The sequence below is a fragment of the Musa acuminata genome, chromosome BXJ2-6 (assembly GCF_036884655.1).
Source record: "Musa acuminata AAA Group cultivar baxijiao chromosome BXJ2-6, Cavendish_Baxijiao_AAA, whole genome shotgun sequence".
NCBI lineage: Eukaryota > Viridiplantae > Streptophyta > Magnoliopsida > Zingiberales > Musaceae > Musa > Musa acuminata.
Window position 1 is genome coordinate 39,813,731 of NC_088343.1, and position 15,058 is coordinate 39,828,788.

Consider the following 15,058-nt stretch of genomic DNA (forward strand, 5'->3'; position numbering starts at 1 on the left):
CGCCAACCGAGGCCCATTAACGACCGCTCAGGTTCGACTCCGCACGCTACGCCAATAGCGATGTCAGACATCATCAGAAAGTACGATCCTACCCCCTGCGGGCAGGTACGTCAGGTAACACTGAACTCCCCTATAAATACTCTCGCATTCTAAATGGGAAGGAGGACAACAACATAGATAACAACCCCCCTACAATTATTGACTGACTGGATCGTCGGAGGGGTCGGGTCGAGCTCTCCCGTCCCAACCTGTGTGCAGGAACGAAGGCGAGGCGCTTCTCTCCGGGCGTGTTGGCAAGGAACCCTCCCCCCCGGAGGAATCGACGACCCGTCATCCGGACTCGAACCAAGCCGCGTCGGCCCCGATGTCACGGCTAAAAAGTTGTTTACACTAACACATACTCCCCAATATAATTTTGAAGTAATTAATTTTTAAATGATATCAATCTCAATTCGAGTTTCAATTAACAAATAATAGCCAATTGACGTTATAAGAATATGTATACCTATATGTAGTTGTCGAAGGTTTAGACTGATTCCTCAATATTCATCATGCAAATAGGGCAAGTGTGAGGAGAATGTTTTGAGCTACAAGAGTACCACCTATTAGTGGTTTACGGGCATCAATGCCATTCGAGTAATGGAAAGATAAGCTTCTTTAAATAGAACTCCATCTTGTTCTTCTTGCTCACAACGAGCTAATTATAGGTTACTCAATCTAATTAGATTTCTTTAGCATATCGATCTCTAAACTTAAAAAATTTATATTGAAATCTCTATAATTATAAAAGTAAAATAACTAATTTTATTTACCATAACATCATTGGTTTTATTGATGAAAGTACAAAAGTAATAGATAAAAATATAATTTTAATATTTTAACTGGTGATGACGTCGGTGATAGCGAATGATGACGGCATTGAGAGTCACAGGTGATTATTGTAAATAAGGAGGGAGACCGACAACGAAAGGTGAAAATTATTTTACATCTACATTGACACCAACACAGTTATTGAGCCACGATAGGATTGCTTAGTATCTACATCAACATTAATGTAATTGTAAAAGATTGCTCAACAACTACGTTGACGTCAATATAGATGTCAAGTGGTCCTCATTTCTCATCATCATTCTATTTTCTCATCCACAACAGTGACATACGACCTCTGACGACGTTGACAACGTCCGTCATCATCAATCGAAACATTGAAATTATCATTTTATTTATTATTTTTATATTTTCATCAATGAAACGAAAGATGTGGGGTACAATTGGAGATTGATCATGAATATACCAGAAGCTTCTCCAAGCTTCTATTTCGCCCTTTCTGCAAGGTATTATTTGTAGTTTCTCTTTCAATGCCCATCTTTACTATAGTAGAAGCACTGGCCTTTGTCCTTTGCTGGGTTTTTCTTAGCAACCTTTGCTTTACCTGATCTGCCCTTGCACTTTCCCTTCTTAAGGGATCTTTCTGTTTTCCTTTTCTTTCTGGTCTCATCAGTATGTAAAACTGGCTTCTCTTTCTTAATAGTACTCTTTACCTTCCTCAATATATTGAGGAGCTCTGGGAGAGTCATCTCAAGCTTGTTCATATTAAAAAACTAAGATATCGATAATTGATAATTAGCCTCTCACAACCCTGGCAACAAAAGACCATATGCCTCCTTCGTTTGGTCAGGGCTATTGGGGGGTCTTCAGCTCAAGCCAATGTAAAGTTTACTGCTGAATCCAGCTCATTAAATGGCAGTCATATGTCCGTGAAATTGATCTCTGACCAGCTACCAAACAGCACTGCAACCAGGACAATCTCACAGAGGTGATAGGTCCCATGTCCTGTTGCCTTCTTCTCCAGGGAGTACACCACTCACATCTCCAACATTGATTGATTGATGCTATTTTCATGGCAACAACAGACCTGAATTGTGGCAAGAAGAGAGTCGAGTTCAAGTTGCCTTTATGTTGACAGTAGTGTATGTGCTCTGATACATCACCAAGGATGTGAGTTCTCTGGTTCAGGTTCTCCACTTTTGCTGTTAGACCCCTACCCTAAGAACTTACATTTGCTGAAAAAGAACATGATCAGTTCATATTATTTTGTGAATGGATTAGGTTCAGTTAGCTGCATGTTTGGCAATGTGATGATAATTATACTTGGTTACAACCAAGTCAAGGTTGGAAGAGATTTGTGGAGAAGTAGCCATCTACAGAGGTAATCAAGGAAGTCGATGATCTGCAACTACACAGTGACAGCTAATTCCTTCACCCCAATGGATCATGCACCATATCAGATAAAGCTTTCTCGATGATCAATATAATACTGAAGAAACATAAGGTAAGCATGTAACATGGTCTTGTCACCTTCCAAGATACTGCCAAACTTTTAGTGTCGCTTGACAAATTGGACATCATAACAGGATGAAGGTAGAACAGAGGATTGGAAGGTTGACATTTTGTTGTGTATAGAGAGCCATCAGACTGTCAAAAGATCAGATACTGGTTGGCCAAATGCCAGACAATCTAACAATGGTTGGATAGGACAGGAGGAAGAAGAGAAGAAGCTTCCTTTTTTTTCCTTCTTTCTACTGGTTGTCATTCTCTCACAAATATCTCAATCAGAGCTCAAAAGAACCTGCATGTTTTTCTATTCCAAATATCTGAAAAAACTGCAATCAAGGCCTAACAAATAAATTTGAGTTTGTGAGAGGAAAAAGGTCCCATCAGTGGTCATCTTGACACTGAAATGTTTTGTTTCATCTTAAACTGGGCAATAAAATTGCGTTCATCAGAGCCTTTTGCAGAGATCAGCAATCAGTATTAAAATGCAGGAGAATCTATCTTGTCCATGCACAGAATAATTATTAATGATACATCACCCACTGGTAGATCTGTATGCCAGCTTATATTAAACAAAGCTTTATGGTGAGGGTATGGTGGCTTATTCCAAGCATTATTTCAACATATTTGGTGCATATTCTAGACTCATGAGTGCATCATCATGTAGCATCAATCAATGGGAAAACAGAGTGTGTCTCAGAAGGGAGAGTACTTTTTCTTAGAATAAATAGAGTTACTCAAACCCTAATTACTCATATCACAGAGGAATAATCTTACTTTTATATCATAACTCATTCTCTAATTGCATTGCTTGGATTATGAAGAAGTTATCATGATTGGAAGAGAGATACAATAACTCAAAATTTCATGTAGGTTTTCTCCTCAATATTTTCTCTAAGATTGGCAAATTTATTATATCATTGTGATAGAAGATGGTCCAATACCAACAGGAATTGTCTTCCAAACAGAGTTGAAGAGATCAAGCAATAGTTGATAGAGGATTTTGTGCCCCTGTCACTGGCACAAATTTATGATACAAGTTTTTATACTTTGAATGTTCCAATTCATAGAAAATTATTTGCATCATATTTTCTTAATTTTTTGATACCTACTAATATTTTTTGCTACTTCATGTAGTCAAACTCAAGAGATTATAAATTAAATCAACCAAATCTATTAAGATGAGGTTTAGCAACTACTACAAAGTAGTTGCAATCTAACTACAAGGCTTTTAGATATGATACCATCTTAATATTTTGAATACTATTGTCTTTATCTGAGGACTAAGTCAGTAGATGAAATATGATGATTTATATTCTTAATTATATTTGGGAATTTAAACATTGGCATGAAATAGTCAAAATGCTGACTTTTAGGTTACTTGTATTAACTCCTATTAGAAACTATAATATAGTCAACTTGGGTTTTAATTTTCTATTAGAACTTTGATAGCTATGCTTGTGCTTCAGCATTGTAAATATAGGACAAAATTTATGAGAGAAACTGAACAATGGAATTTAAACTAGAGGTTTGGTTAGATCAATAAAGAAATAATCTTCTTATACTATGAATATTATTCTTGTATAATGATATGATTTTTCTTCGTGAAGATCAACATAATAAATCTTGATCATTCATATTAACTACATAATAGTTAATTGTTCATCATAAACCTAGAAATTTTCTCTCAATCCAAAATGAATTGCTCAGGCAAGCAAGACCAACTGGAGTTTAGCCCTTAAACTGTGAGTAAAACACCTATAGAAATCCAAGCTCAGGCAAAAAACCAAATTTGATGCTGCAATAAATAGCCCTGACAAACTTCTTCAGAAATCTCAGACTACCCTGCAGCCTGATGTTTGAAAGAAAACCTTGGAACCTTGTCATCAATTTCCAGTGGGAGACAAAAGTCTGAAGAGGCAAGAGTTAGACCAAATCTAGAGGATGACATCAGGCCTGAGGGCCCTCTCCTGTGTTGGATATTAGCTGTCACAGAATTCCATGAAGCAATTTGTTTGTATATATCTGCCACTCCTCCTCCCTCTCACTGTCGAGGTTGATTTGGATGGATAGAAGCAGCAGCAGAAGGTGTTGAGCTCCCATGTCTTCAATCTGATCTGATTCTTCCTGCAGCTGCTTCTTATTGGGCTTTCACACAGCTCTTCTCCTGGGATCCTGGTAAGTCTTGTTCCTGATCTTTAGCTTGAACCAGAACTCATCATCAGCTGTTTGCAGCTATTAGCCTTCAACTTTGATGAGCGAGATTAGGAGCAACCACACCACCAGTTGTGGACCTCGGGATTCATAACTAGGACAGATAGTTGTCAGCTGTTAGCATGGTGGGAAGGATGAGATGTGAGGACAGTGACTGGTCGACCACTTCATAGTACTTCCACAGTAGCATAAATGCCATTCCTGTTGCTTGCAGTCATGGATTTTTAAGGTTAGCTAATGGATTTGAACTCCAACAACAGAGAAGATGAGATTAAAACAGATGAGGAGAAGTGGCAGAATTGAGGTGCCAAGAGCGAAATCTTGAGTAGGTTGAGGCTTAGTATGGTAGAGCACAGAGGGTGGTACAGCTTTAGTCAACATGGGCTCTTGTCTTATTGGTCTATGCCCTCCCTAAGTTTTCAGACCTGTGGGGAAATGGAGAAGGTTCAGTGCATCAATGGCAGATCCAAATAAACAAATTGAGGAAGAGAGACAGGAAGACAGGTGCAACAGAATTGGAGGAGGCAGCAAGACCATTTTGTCAAAGCTTGAGTTCATTCTCATGGATCTCGTTGACTTTGAAACTTGTCCTGTCTAACACATGACTAACACTGGACTGTGTTCTCCAAACCAGAAGAGCAGATAGAAGAGGAGGAGGAAGAAGAAGAAGAAGATGATGATGACAGAAGTGGTCGATCACAAACGACGAGGCCACGATGGCTTTGTTCTTGGCAACTTGAGTGGAGAAAAGAGGCTCAAAGCTGCCGTCTCTCCCAAGGTTGGTCTTCTCTTCTTCTCTTCTCTTTCCATGAGATTGATGTCTGTACTCAGCAGGTCAAGATTGGTGTCCAGGAGAAGAAGGACAAGATCGGAGAGCGAGTGTCGAAGCTGCAACAGCTGGTCTCGCCTTTCGGAAAGGTAGGAGAGACATCAACTTGACCTTCTCCACTTCTTGTTCTGTTCGAGATTGCTGTGTTGGAAAGCCAACAGCAAAAGGTTTTGGTGAACGCAGTCGGACACAGCATCTGTTCTTTCCGAGGCCACTGCCTACATCAAATTCTTGCATGATCAACTCCAGGTTCCACCCTTGGCTCCTCCTCTCTCTTAATGCTTCAACAGCAATCATACTCGGTGATAAAGCTGTGTCCATGGCAGGTGCTGAGCGCTCCTTATCTGCAGACGACAGTGACGGGGGAGATGGAGGTGAGCTAATTCTTCCATCAATCACTCCTCTCTTCATCATAGGAAGTACAAGAACAGGAGACAATAATCCTTACCTTGGCATTCGTTTATGCTGATTCATATCTCTTGCGATGCAATCTAGGAAGGTGAGCATCACAGCCTAAGAAGCCGTGGCCTCTGTCTCGTGCCGGTCGCCTCCACACGCAGAATCGCTCAAAGCAATGGCGCCGATCTATGGGCGCCGGTGAACTCAAACAGATCACCATAAACTACAACAGTGTGATCTTAATATCGGTGACTGCATCTGCAGGTTGAGGAAACATCTTCTCCAGAGCCGGGAAGTGGTGTCGACTTGTTTGCTTGATTGAGATTCTAACTCCAATTCATTTCCTCTTCGGACCTGATAATTCCATTACAGTGTCACTCAATTCAGTGTTGCTCAGATATATTACACCTGTTTGTATATGCCATGATGGTGCCTCTCACTGGATGCTGGAAGCAGCTGCATGCACTTCTAGGAAGATTAGCTCAAGTAGAAGCTGTGAGATTGCATAGAGCCCTATAGTTTGCAGATTTCACTGCAACTGGAGATCTGAACAATTGCATGATAAAAGGATGTTATGATTTCTGTATTGCTAGTAAGAAAAGCTCATGTCACATTTAGTGCACATGGTTCTTCTGAGAAGGCAGTACAGTCTGCCATGGATCAAACCAAATGCTAGAGATGAAGGCACTTCTTGTTAGCTGGGCAATTTTATATGAATCACTTTAGTTTGGTGATTGTGAGGAACTCAGATTGAATCGATTCACTTCTAAGCAAAGAAGAGATCAACATGAAGCCAAAAGCTCAAGATCTTGTTGTTGTCTTCTTTCTTAAAGAAGATTCTTTCCTGATCAGTATCTACAACCCTATGTAACAAAGAGCTTCTCCATCTCCGTCCACGGCAGCCAATGCTACTAACTCAAGCCTTCGAATCCTCCCCCCTTCATCATCTGCTTAAACTCCTTGAAGTCCACCATCCCATCCCGGTCGTCGTCCACCTCGTTTATCATCTTCCTGCAGTCCTCCGCGGTCCTGCCTTGCTTGAGGCCGAGCGAGGCGAGCACCAGCCGCAGCTCCTCCACGGTGATGAACCCGTCCCCGTTGCGGTCGAACACGTCGAACGCCTCGCGCATGTCCTCCTCCTCGTCCCGCTCGTCCATGATGCTGCAGCAGAGCGTCCCGAACTCCTCCATGTCGACGCACCCGTCCCCGTTGGCGTCGATCCGCTCCATCATCGCCGCGAGCTCCACCTCCGGGACGTGGATGCCCAGGTTCTGGAGCGAGCCGCTCATCTCCGCCTTCGTGATGCGGCCGTCCCCGTCGCGGTCGAACATCTGGAAGACCCGCCTCAGCTCCGACGGGTCCATCCCCGACGCCGTGGGACAAACGATGAAGGTCCAGAGGAGGAGGACGCGGAGATCGATGAAGGCAAGCAAACAGAGGTGAGCTTCTTAGGGAACAGAGATGGTTGGCACTTGAGCGGTGGCGAGGAATTAGAGGCGGTGAGCGTAGAGCCGCTTTATGGAAGCCATGTCTCTCCTCCTCCTCCTCCTCCTCCTCTTCGTCCTGTGTTGGGCGACCATCGGAGGGAGCCGCTGGGGGGAGCGCGGAATGCGCCAAAGAAGGCGGACGGCCGAAGACGGTCGTCAGATTCGGATCCGGAGACGGAACCGACTCGAATGTGGCGGGCTGGCGCTTCGGCTGTCGGATTCGGGTCCACATCGGGATCCGGATGTGGCGGGCTGGCGTTTGCGGTGTCCCTGCAAAATATCTTTTAATCGGTTTCATCGGACGGTCGACGATGCGGCGAGTATGGCATCGTAGGACGGAGAATCGGGTCCTCAAAAAAGTCAAAATTAAATCCACTCACGAATATTATGGGATGGCTAAAAGATTTTGTAAAGATTAATTACCAACATAATTGTGGTTCTCCGAATGCAACAAAAATAGGAGAACATAAAAATCAAATGTAGTCTCATCGATGACGATAAATTGCCCTCACGCAGGATCGAATTACGGACCTTCAGTTTACAAGACTGACGCTCTACCACTGAGCCATAAGGGCGATTGATATTTGAGTCCACAATTTATAAATCATATTCTAAAGAAAAAATTAATTTAAATCAGCATTAAGCTGATTAATGGAGATTTAAATGAAATTAGATGATTATTAACTCCAGATTATGATTATGTGGCATTCAGAAAGAGGAAAAGGAAAAGAACAACAGTAGAGGCTTTAAATGAACTTACAAACATTGTTGCAATGATCTTTCTAAGATCATTGCAACAATGTTGAAAGATAAATGGGTCTCTCAGTTTAGTTGAAGGTGTTTGTCTAGTAAGGAGCTAACTAGATGATAATTTTCAGAAATATTCTCTGAACAATTCCACGCAGCTAATTGTGATGAGTCCATTTTAAGCTATTGAATTTTGACACCAACATGGGGTGGCATACTTTCTGTATTTAAATATCTGAGGAAGGAAAGCATAAATGACAATATTCCCAAATCCATTACAAACAAGTTTTGGGTGTGTGGAGCTATTACTGGCAATCCTTGTTTGTCTAGTGTAGGTCTTGGGCACTGATTTTGGCACACTGTGCCATTTCATGATACACAGTTGAAGGCAGAGAACCAGCGAAAAATAACCTGCTGGGATTCCTAGCCATGATTTCTTCCATATATGATTCTGAATTCAAGCAAGACATTGCAAGAAATAAGGCATTATGAGATTATGACCTTTTTCTGTCTCATACCATTGCTGCATCAGATGCAAAACATAATGAGAAGCTCCTGAATGAATTTGACAATAGATGTCATTTGCTGTTGCTTCTCTTTTTATCAATGTTTTCTTGTTATGATTGAATGATACCATAAAGTGAAAATCTTCATTCAAGATATGAAAGCAATTTAGGATACAGAATTCAGAATTCAGATTAATGGATTGCAGTTTTGTCATTGCAGCTATTGGAGATCTATAAGATTAATGGATTGCATGTGTCTTATCCTGCTTGGTTTTCCTGCTTGAAGTCTTCTAATGTGCTTCAACACTACCAAGCAAGCAATGAAGCAGAAAATTGTGTTCAATGTGAGTATTACTAAACTATGGTGGAAGATAAGATCCTGGATTAGATATTTTTGTTGGTTGGTCCCATTTGATACCATGTTGGATCAGCAAGATATCAAGTTCTTTTTCACCAAAATGTGCTGTGACAAGCCATCACATTGTATGAGCAACCCAAAGACAGACAAGTGACAAGAACAAGCTGATACATCTGTGTAAATTTCTTGTCTCATGTGCCTACCATCTACCAATCTGTATGAACTGATAAACGCTTGGAACACAACAAAAAGACCAAGTGGAGTTTGGAAAAAATGATTGTTGAGTTGATCCTTAAGTCCAGGTTCATCTCATGGACAGATCTGGGGACCATATTTGCCAGCAGCCACAATGATTGGAGACTGTGCTGAATTATTCTCTGAAATAATCTAAGACAAATCTGACTTGAGGGTCCCTGATTCAGTAATGGTGATCATCCTTTGAAACCAATCTACTATTTCTTTCCAATCATGGACTTAATATGGACATTACAGAGGATGATGCTAACACAATTCTGAGACATCCGTCCTGTTTACACACTGAATTAAATGACACAGACCATCTTCTCTGTCTAAAAGATACCTTGATGTATCTTTTCTCAGAGTTTGCTTGGATGTATTCTATAAGGTTGTATCAAGGTTTCTCCTAAATTAGTGTTCTTCTTTCATACTGTAATGACTTCCAGTCTGCTAAACCCTTTTTTTGTGGAAAGAGCAAACCAATGTTGGCAGAATCACAACCTTATTGAATAAGGAAAATCTTGTATATCTTATAGCTTTTTGGTACACAAATATTCAATTTAATCCCTTTGTGTTTGAGCTATCATCTAATCCTTTTCTAATCCTATCAATATCAAGTTGGATTTATTTATTCTTTTTCATTGTCACAAGAGGATCCTTTTGTTACTAGATAAATTGTTTTTTTTTAAGATGACAAACAGTTACTTAATTATTAGTCAATGAATTATTTTGTCTAACTTCCAACTTCACAGGCAGGAGGGAAATTGAGTTGAATGGCTAAGAATGAAGTCACAAGAGATGATGAAGCACCAAATTGGACCTCAATTCAAAGAGATGAATGGTCTTGGAATCCTTACATGTTGACTTGCTACAGTCAAGTGTTCAACAAGGGCTGCCCCTTCAAGGTTGAAACTTAAGTTGGTTCAATGGATGATATGGGAAAAGGATGGAATAGGATCACATCTCTTGAGATGACAAAATACTTAGACCAGTTTTGACAAAATACCATTTTTTGAACAAAGAACACAACTTGACCAGGATATCCTTTTTTTGACTTGTTTTAAGCAATTTGCTTTTGTTATTTCTTGATCTTGAAGAGACCAATTCTGAGTGTAATTAACTTTAGCTAGATTGATATAAAGAAATATATTTAAAAATATAAAATATCTAAAATTAGAAAAAAATACTTTTAGTATATAATGAGTTTTAAAGATTATTGATGTAAATTATAATTTCAACAGACAGCCAATTCATAGCAGCTAATGGATTTTGTTTATTTGCAAGCTTTTAGTGGTTAGAGAGGTATATTAATATATGTGAAAACTTTAATTTAGATGGATAAGTATGCAAATTACTGGCTTTGAAGAATAAACATACATGTATATGAATGTTTACCCAAGTAACTTTGAACAAAATCATTAATTTGACCTTGTCTCCTAAAAGGAGTTGGTATTGAGGATATGAATAAACTAACAAGAGAGGAGAAAGAAACTAAACTTTAGATAATATAGAAAAGAAAAACAGAGCAATGAACAGAAGAAAAATTTTATTAACTAAAAAGTTGAATGGCTTTACAACCCCTCTTATACTGTTCTCTCAGTTTATTTTGGTACACCCATTAAAGAAGATTATGTCCTTGTTTGATGGAACTAAATCCCTAAAGAATTATAATAGTAGTCTGCCAGAACAATCTCAAGAATTTGTAGTCTTAACAGTTTGTTGTAGGTTGGATTTCTCTACAGGCAATGGTGGGAAGTCCATACCACAAAGCTCAAGGAACAGGGAAGAGAAGAAAAAGCACAAAACAAATACACTGCACAACCAAGTCAGTGGCCCAAACTCAATGAGACACACATAGGTACAGTGTCACTGGACAATCTGTGTGTCTTGTGGTTCCTTATTCATGTTCTTTGATTCCTTTCTTATGGCATTGTATCTATCTTCTTGTAGGCACTGCTTCAGAATCACAATCTGTACTTGAATCTTTTAAGAAAAATACTGGTCTTTGAACAGTTGTTCTCCATTTATATCCGAAGAAGAAGAAGAAAGGTGAGTTGGATTCTTTGGATAAATCCAAAATAGGATCAAGAAAGTAGGAAGTTGTAAGCTTTTGCTGGGAGATGGAAAGAAGAAAGGAGCAGTGTGCAGAAGAAGGAAAGCAGGTTGGCAGCTGCTTGGGAGCCACCGTTCCATGGATGAACGCATCGATCTCTGATAACATGCAAATTGGTATACGGAAGCTGAGAGGTACTGAAGCCATTTGGGCAGCATCTTTCCTGCCACTTTCCAGCTAAACTTCCCCACATCTCCTTGTCCTTTTTCACCTTCCTTTTAATGACTTTTTGGTGCCAATTGCCACATGAGTGAGGGAGAGAGAGAGAGAGAGAGAGAGAGAGAGAGAGAGTCCTGTTTGGTTTCTGCAACTTCAACATGATCAGACTAAATCACCAAGTTGTAGATGAAGAGTGGTCAATGAAGCAGCAACATCTTGGAATGTCTAACTTGCCATACCAAGATGAGATGCAATTGTGTTAGCAACTACCAAAAGATAGAATTTTAGCACTTGTGTTAATCAAAACAAAACAAAAGGAAAAGGTTTGTAGGAGAATCAGAAGTTGAAGGGCTTAACAATAGTATCAAGTACTGCTGAAAGGTATGTGCTGAGAACAATCTGATGAGATGCAAAAAAAAAACTTTTGAGGAAGTGAATTCCTGGATCATTTCTTGGCTATTAAAATAAAAAGCTCACTGCAACATATACCATGACAAAATCTTTCAATGTTTGACTTGTAATTGCAGACTCTGCCAACTCAACCTAATGGTGGGTGGATAAGACAACAGGTCTTATGCTAGGTGAGTCAGTCAAACCAGGGAAAAGAAAGTTATATGAAATCAAAACATATATAATTAGCAATTTCATCAAACAAGGCCAAAGTCTATTCATGAGAAAACAGGACAAATGTTTTGTTCATTTCATAAGATTTGACATGAAGAGGAAATCACACAAAGACAAAAGAAGAGACAATGAAATGAATGGACAAAGAACTAGAGCAAGGCACTCTTCCTACTTTATCCAATTGAGCATTTTAAACAGGATATATATATATATATATATATATATATATATATATATATATATATATATATATATATATATATATATATATATATATATATATATATTTCAATGCACAAAAAAAATGTTAAGAAAGTAAAATTATTTTTCATGACTCATAACTCCATCATCCAGATCATAAAGAAGTAATCTTATCATTATATTTAGATATATATGAAAGTGAGTTATTTTAAGCCACATCATGGAGCATCCTATGAAAGCCCAAGGACCAGGGAATGGAAGTCTTGTTGTGGCTTGGTGATATGATGTAGAAAGAGACAAGAGGGGATTAGAGGAAAATGAAAGATGGCCAGGGGAGAAGAACCTTACACACCAAACTGGCTTCCCTTCGCCCAGAGAGAAAGAAGCATACTTCACCATCCCCCACCACCTGCATGAGGTGAATAATAGTTGAGACCTGGGAGGACAGAATGCAGTGTATCCACCCCAAAGTCTCAAACCTCTTCTTCCTTTCCCTCATCCTCCCACAGATTAGCAAAGGCAGATTGCAGACTTCCTCTCACCAAACTCATGTAGAAAAGAAAAGCAGCATCCGTCCATCTCAGCCTCACTGGAACTGTCTTCTCCTCTGAAGCATACATCTCATCAAACATTCCTGTCACTTGCATTCCTCACCATACTCCCCTCTTCTTACCCTCTCATTAAGCTTCTTTGATTTCCTCCCTCCCTCCCTCCTGATTAGCACAACTGGTCCGATGCGTGATGGATTTGAGTGAGAGTTTCTTTAAGGAAGTCAGCAGCCTGTGCAGTGGTTTCCAAGGAACAACTGAGAGGTATAGTTTCTGACGACTGCTTTTCTTGAAGTAAGTGCTTTCTGATTGGAGGCTCTGCAGCAACATGGATTCCTCAAAGAGACCATTTGTTTCTCACACCATTGTTCTTTCGATTTGTTCAACCTGAAGGAACGTAGTTGGTTTCCTGCATCTGTTTGATCTGAAAAGAGCAGCTTTGAAGTTCTTTTCCACTTGTATACTTGCTTTCTGCAATCAAACATGTGCTTGAGGTTGCATTTTGGCCTTTTGCTGGATCAAGATCAAAATTTCCATTATGCTGAAGCTTCTCAATTTGTTCCTGTTTCAGGAAACTAAACATCTGAGCCTATTGAGTACTGTCAACCCGGAAAAATCTGTCTCAGACCACCGAGTTGTCTGCAATCCAAGTGAAGGCCATCACACCATCATATCTCATGAGAAGTGCCATAACTTGCGACCTCATCGTGCTTGTTGCGTTAACCTAAACGCACCATGAACCACTTGAGCTCAGGGTCAAGAACACGAAAGGATGAGATTTATAGTAAACCGAATCGAGCCGGTTCGACGGAAGGCAGAGGGAGGAGGACGAAGAGGCTGGTGAGCGCTTCGGACGCAGACGGCAGAAGGCACCCACCTCGAGAGCCAGAGCACAGAGGCTCCCCTACAAATTACTTCAGCACGGAGTCGTTTGTCGTGATGATCTGCTTGACCGTGTCTCTGCTGATACTGCCTCTCATACTGCCGCCACTGCCGCCGCCACCTTCGATGCTGCTTCTGCTTCCCATAGGCCTACTTGTTGTGCTGATGATCCTAGCTTTCATGCCTTCAGACATAAGAAACATTACTTCCTCTTCCTTGTAGAAATGTTGGGATTTGAGCTACGTCTTTTTCACTCTACTGATAGTTCTACAGAGGTGATTACTAGTTTATGATAGATTGGAACCGAAATGTGGTCACTCTGCTGTACATGAGGTATTTGTATCATATCACATCCACGGAAACTAATCCAACAAAGGCAAAGAAGGATTTCTTAGTTATTGGTTACAGAGACGATGAACATTTCTTTCTGCTTGACAAGCGTTACCGTAATCCAAATATGCAAGAGATCGATGATGAAGCCATATTGTTGGTCACAAGACATTCGATTTGGAAATGGTATCGGAGGCTCTATTTGTAGTGGGTGGACCAAACCATAAGCAATTGAGGGGACTCTGTCTCGGTATTGTCTTGTTCATGGCAGAGGGGGGTAGTCTTTAGTCTTCTCCTGCTGCATGTACTGAGAAATCTGCATTCTGGACACCACCGAACAGGAACTACTGTAAGGTCTGCAAGAACATCTTCAATCTACAGTCTTAGCTGCTCGTCAACCTACCACCAAAAACGACTTTGTTTGCAGGGGTTGCTGAAAGCATACTGAAGAGGGGCTGATGACGATGATGATGATGTTGGGATGTTGCATGATCCATGTAAACATGCAAACGAGCGCTACGTTAGAAGTAGAATGTCAACTGTCATGAGAAAGTGACTCGAAGCTGGTCAACGCAGACAACAATAATCATTGCATCTTTGTTGTTATTCTTGCACTGCATCCCACTCTTGTGTCTCTCATCTCTTTGTCCTCTGCTCTCAACAAGCCTGGTGGAGCAGGAAATTGGTGTTGGGATAGGATGAGATCCAAGGCTTGTGGCAAGGTGTAAGTGAGGTTCTCTGATGAAGAGCTGACATTGAAATACACGAGTTCAACAACAAAAAGAATCATGTCGTCGATTTCAAATAATTAAATAACTTGTTATTATTGTATAATCGAATTAATATATTATTTTCTTTCCAAAATTATCGAATTTTATAGGTAGAAATTGAAAAAGACAAAAGAAAAAAAGATCTCGATGGATGGTTATGTAACACCAGGGTATGCCCCGTATCGGTATTTCGAGGTTGGCTCGGTACGATAAGGACGAGTGGTACATCAAGGACGTTCCGACCAGTACCGAACGGTCCACGTACCGATATATCGTTAGACCGATACGTACCGTCCGTACTGAGTGATACCATTCGATAC

General features: G+C 40.3%; 2 protein-coding genes, 1 long non-coding RNA gene and 1 other non-coding gene across 9 annotated transcripts; 2 read left to right on the forward strand and 2 right to left on the reverse strand.

The window, feature by feature from the left end:
* Nucleotides 1-4,349: 4,349 nt before the first annotated feature.
* On the forward strand, nucleotides 4,350-6,511 carry LOC135585587 (transcription factor bHLH153-like). 4 transcript variants are annotated; one of them, XM_065114237.1, is made up of 6 exons: nucleotides 4,350-4,512; nucleotides 5,186-5,326; nucleotides 5,383-5,466; nucleotides 5,561-5,626; nucleotides 5,704-5,751; nucleotides 5,873-6,511. In XM_065114237.1, the coding sequence occupies exons 2-6, from the start codon at nucleotides 5,222-5,224 to the stop codon at nucleotides 5,996-5,998; spliced, it is 429 nt and encodes a 142-aa protein (XP_064970309.1). In that variant the 5' UTR covers nucleotides 4,350-4,512; nucleotides 5,186-5,221; the 3' UTR covers nucleotides 5,999-6,511. The 4 variants fall into 4 exon arrangements, with proteins under 4 accessions (XP_064970309.1, XP_064970307.1, XP_064970308.1 ...); XM_065114236.1 differs by having other exon boundaries at nucleotides 4,352-4,512; nucleotides 5,183-5,326; nucleotides 5,873-6,473; XM_065114235.1 differs by having other exon boundaries at nucleotides 4,351-5,326; nucleotides 5,873-6,473.
* On the reverse strand, nucleotides 6,259-7,272 carry LOC135615568 (calmodulin-like protein 3). Its single transcript, XM_065114234.1, has one exon. The coding sequence runs from the start codon at nucleotides 7,138-7,140 to the stop codon at nucleotides 6,688-6,690; it is 453 nt and encodes a 150-aa protein (XP_064970306.1). The 5' UTR covers nucleotides 7,141-7,272; the 3' UTR covers nucleotides 6,259-6,687.
* Nucleotides 7,273-7,766: 494 nt separating this feature from the next.
* On the reverse strand, nucleotides 7,767-7,838 carry TRNAT-UGU (transfer RNA threonine (anticodon UGU)). The gene has a single exon. It is a non-coding gene; the product is annotated as a tRNA-Thr (tRNA).
* Nucleotides 7,839-12,465: 4,627 nt separating this feature from the next.
* On the forward strand, nucleotides 12,466-14,739 carry LOC108953212 (uncharacterized). Of its 3 annotated transcripts, none has more exons than XR_010488069.1 (3): nucleotides 12,626-13,020; nucleotides 13,328-14,322; nucleotides 14,396-14,739. It is a non-coding gene; the product is annotated as an uncharacterized LOC108953212 (long non-coding RNA). The 3 variants fall into 3 exon arrangements; XR_010488070.1 differs by having other exon boundaries at nucleotides 13,328-14,317; XR_010488068.1 differs by lacking the exon at nucleotides 14,396-14,739 and having other exon boundaries at nucleotides 12,466-13,020; nucleotides 13,328-14,032.
* The last annotated feature ends 319 nt before the right edge of the window (nucleotides 14,740-15,058 follow it).

Excerpts from the sequence above, each read along its gene's own strand:
- LOC135615568 (XM_065114234.1), bottom strand. The coding sequence starts at position 7,140 with ATGGACCCGTCGGAGCTGAGGCGGGTCTTCCAGATGTTCGACCGCGAC.
- LOC135585587 (XM_065114237.1), top strand. The coding sequence starts at position 5,222 with ATGATGATGACAGAAGTGGTCGATCACAAACGACGAGGCCACGATGGC. Across the intron at positions 5,467-5,560 it reads TGGTCTCGCCTTTCGGAAAG|TCGGACACAGCATCTGTTCT; the intron begins GTAGGAGAGACA and ends TGGTGAACGCAG. Across the intron at positions 5,627-5,703 it reads TCTTGCATGATCAACTCCAG|GTGCTGAGCGCTCCTTATCT; the intron begins GTTCCACCCTTG and ends TGTCCATGGCAG.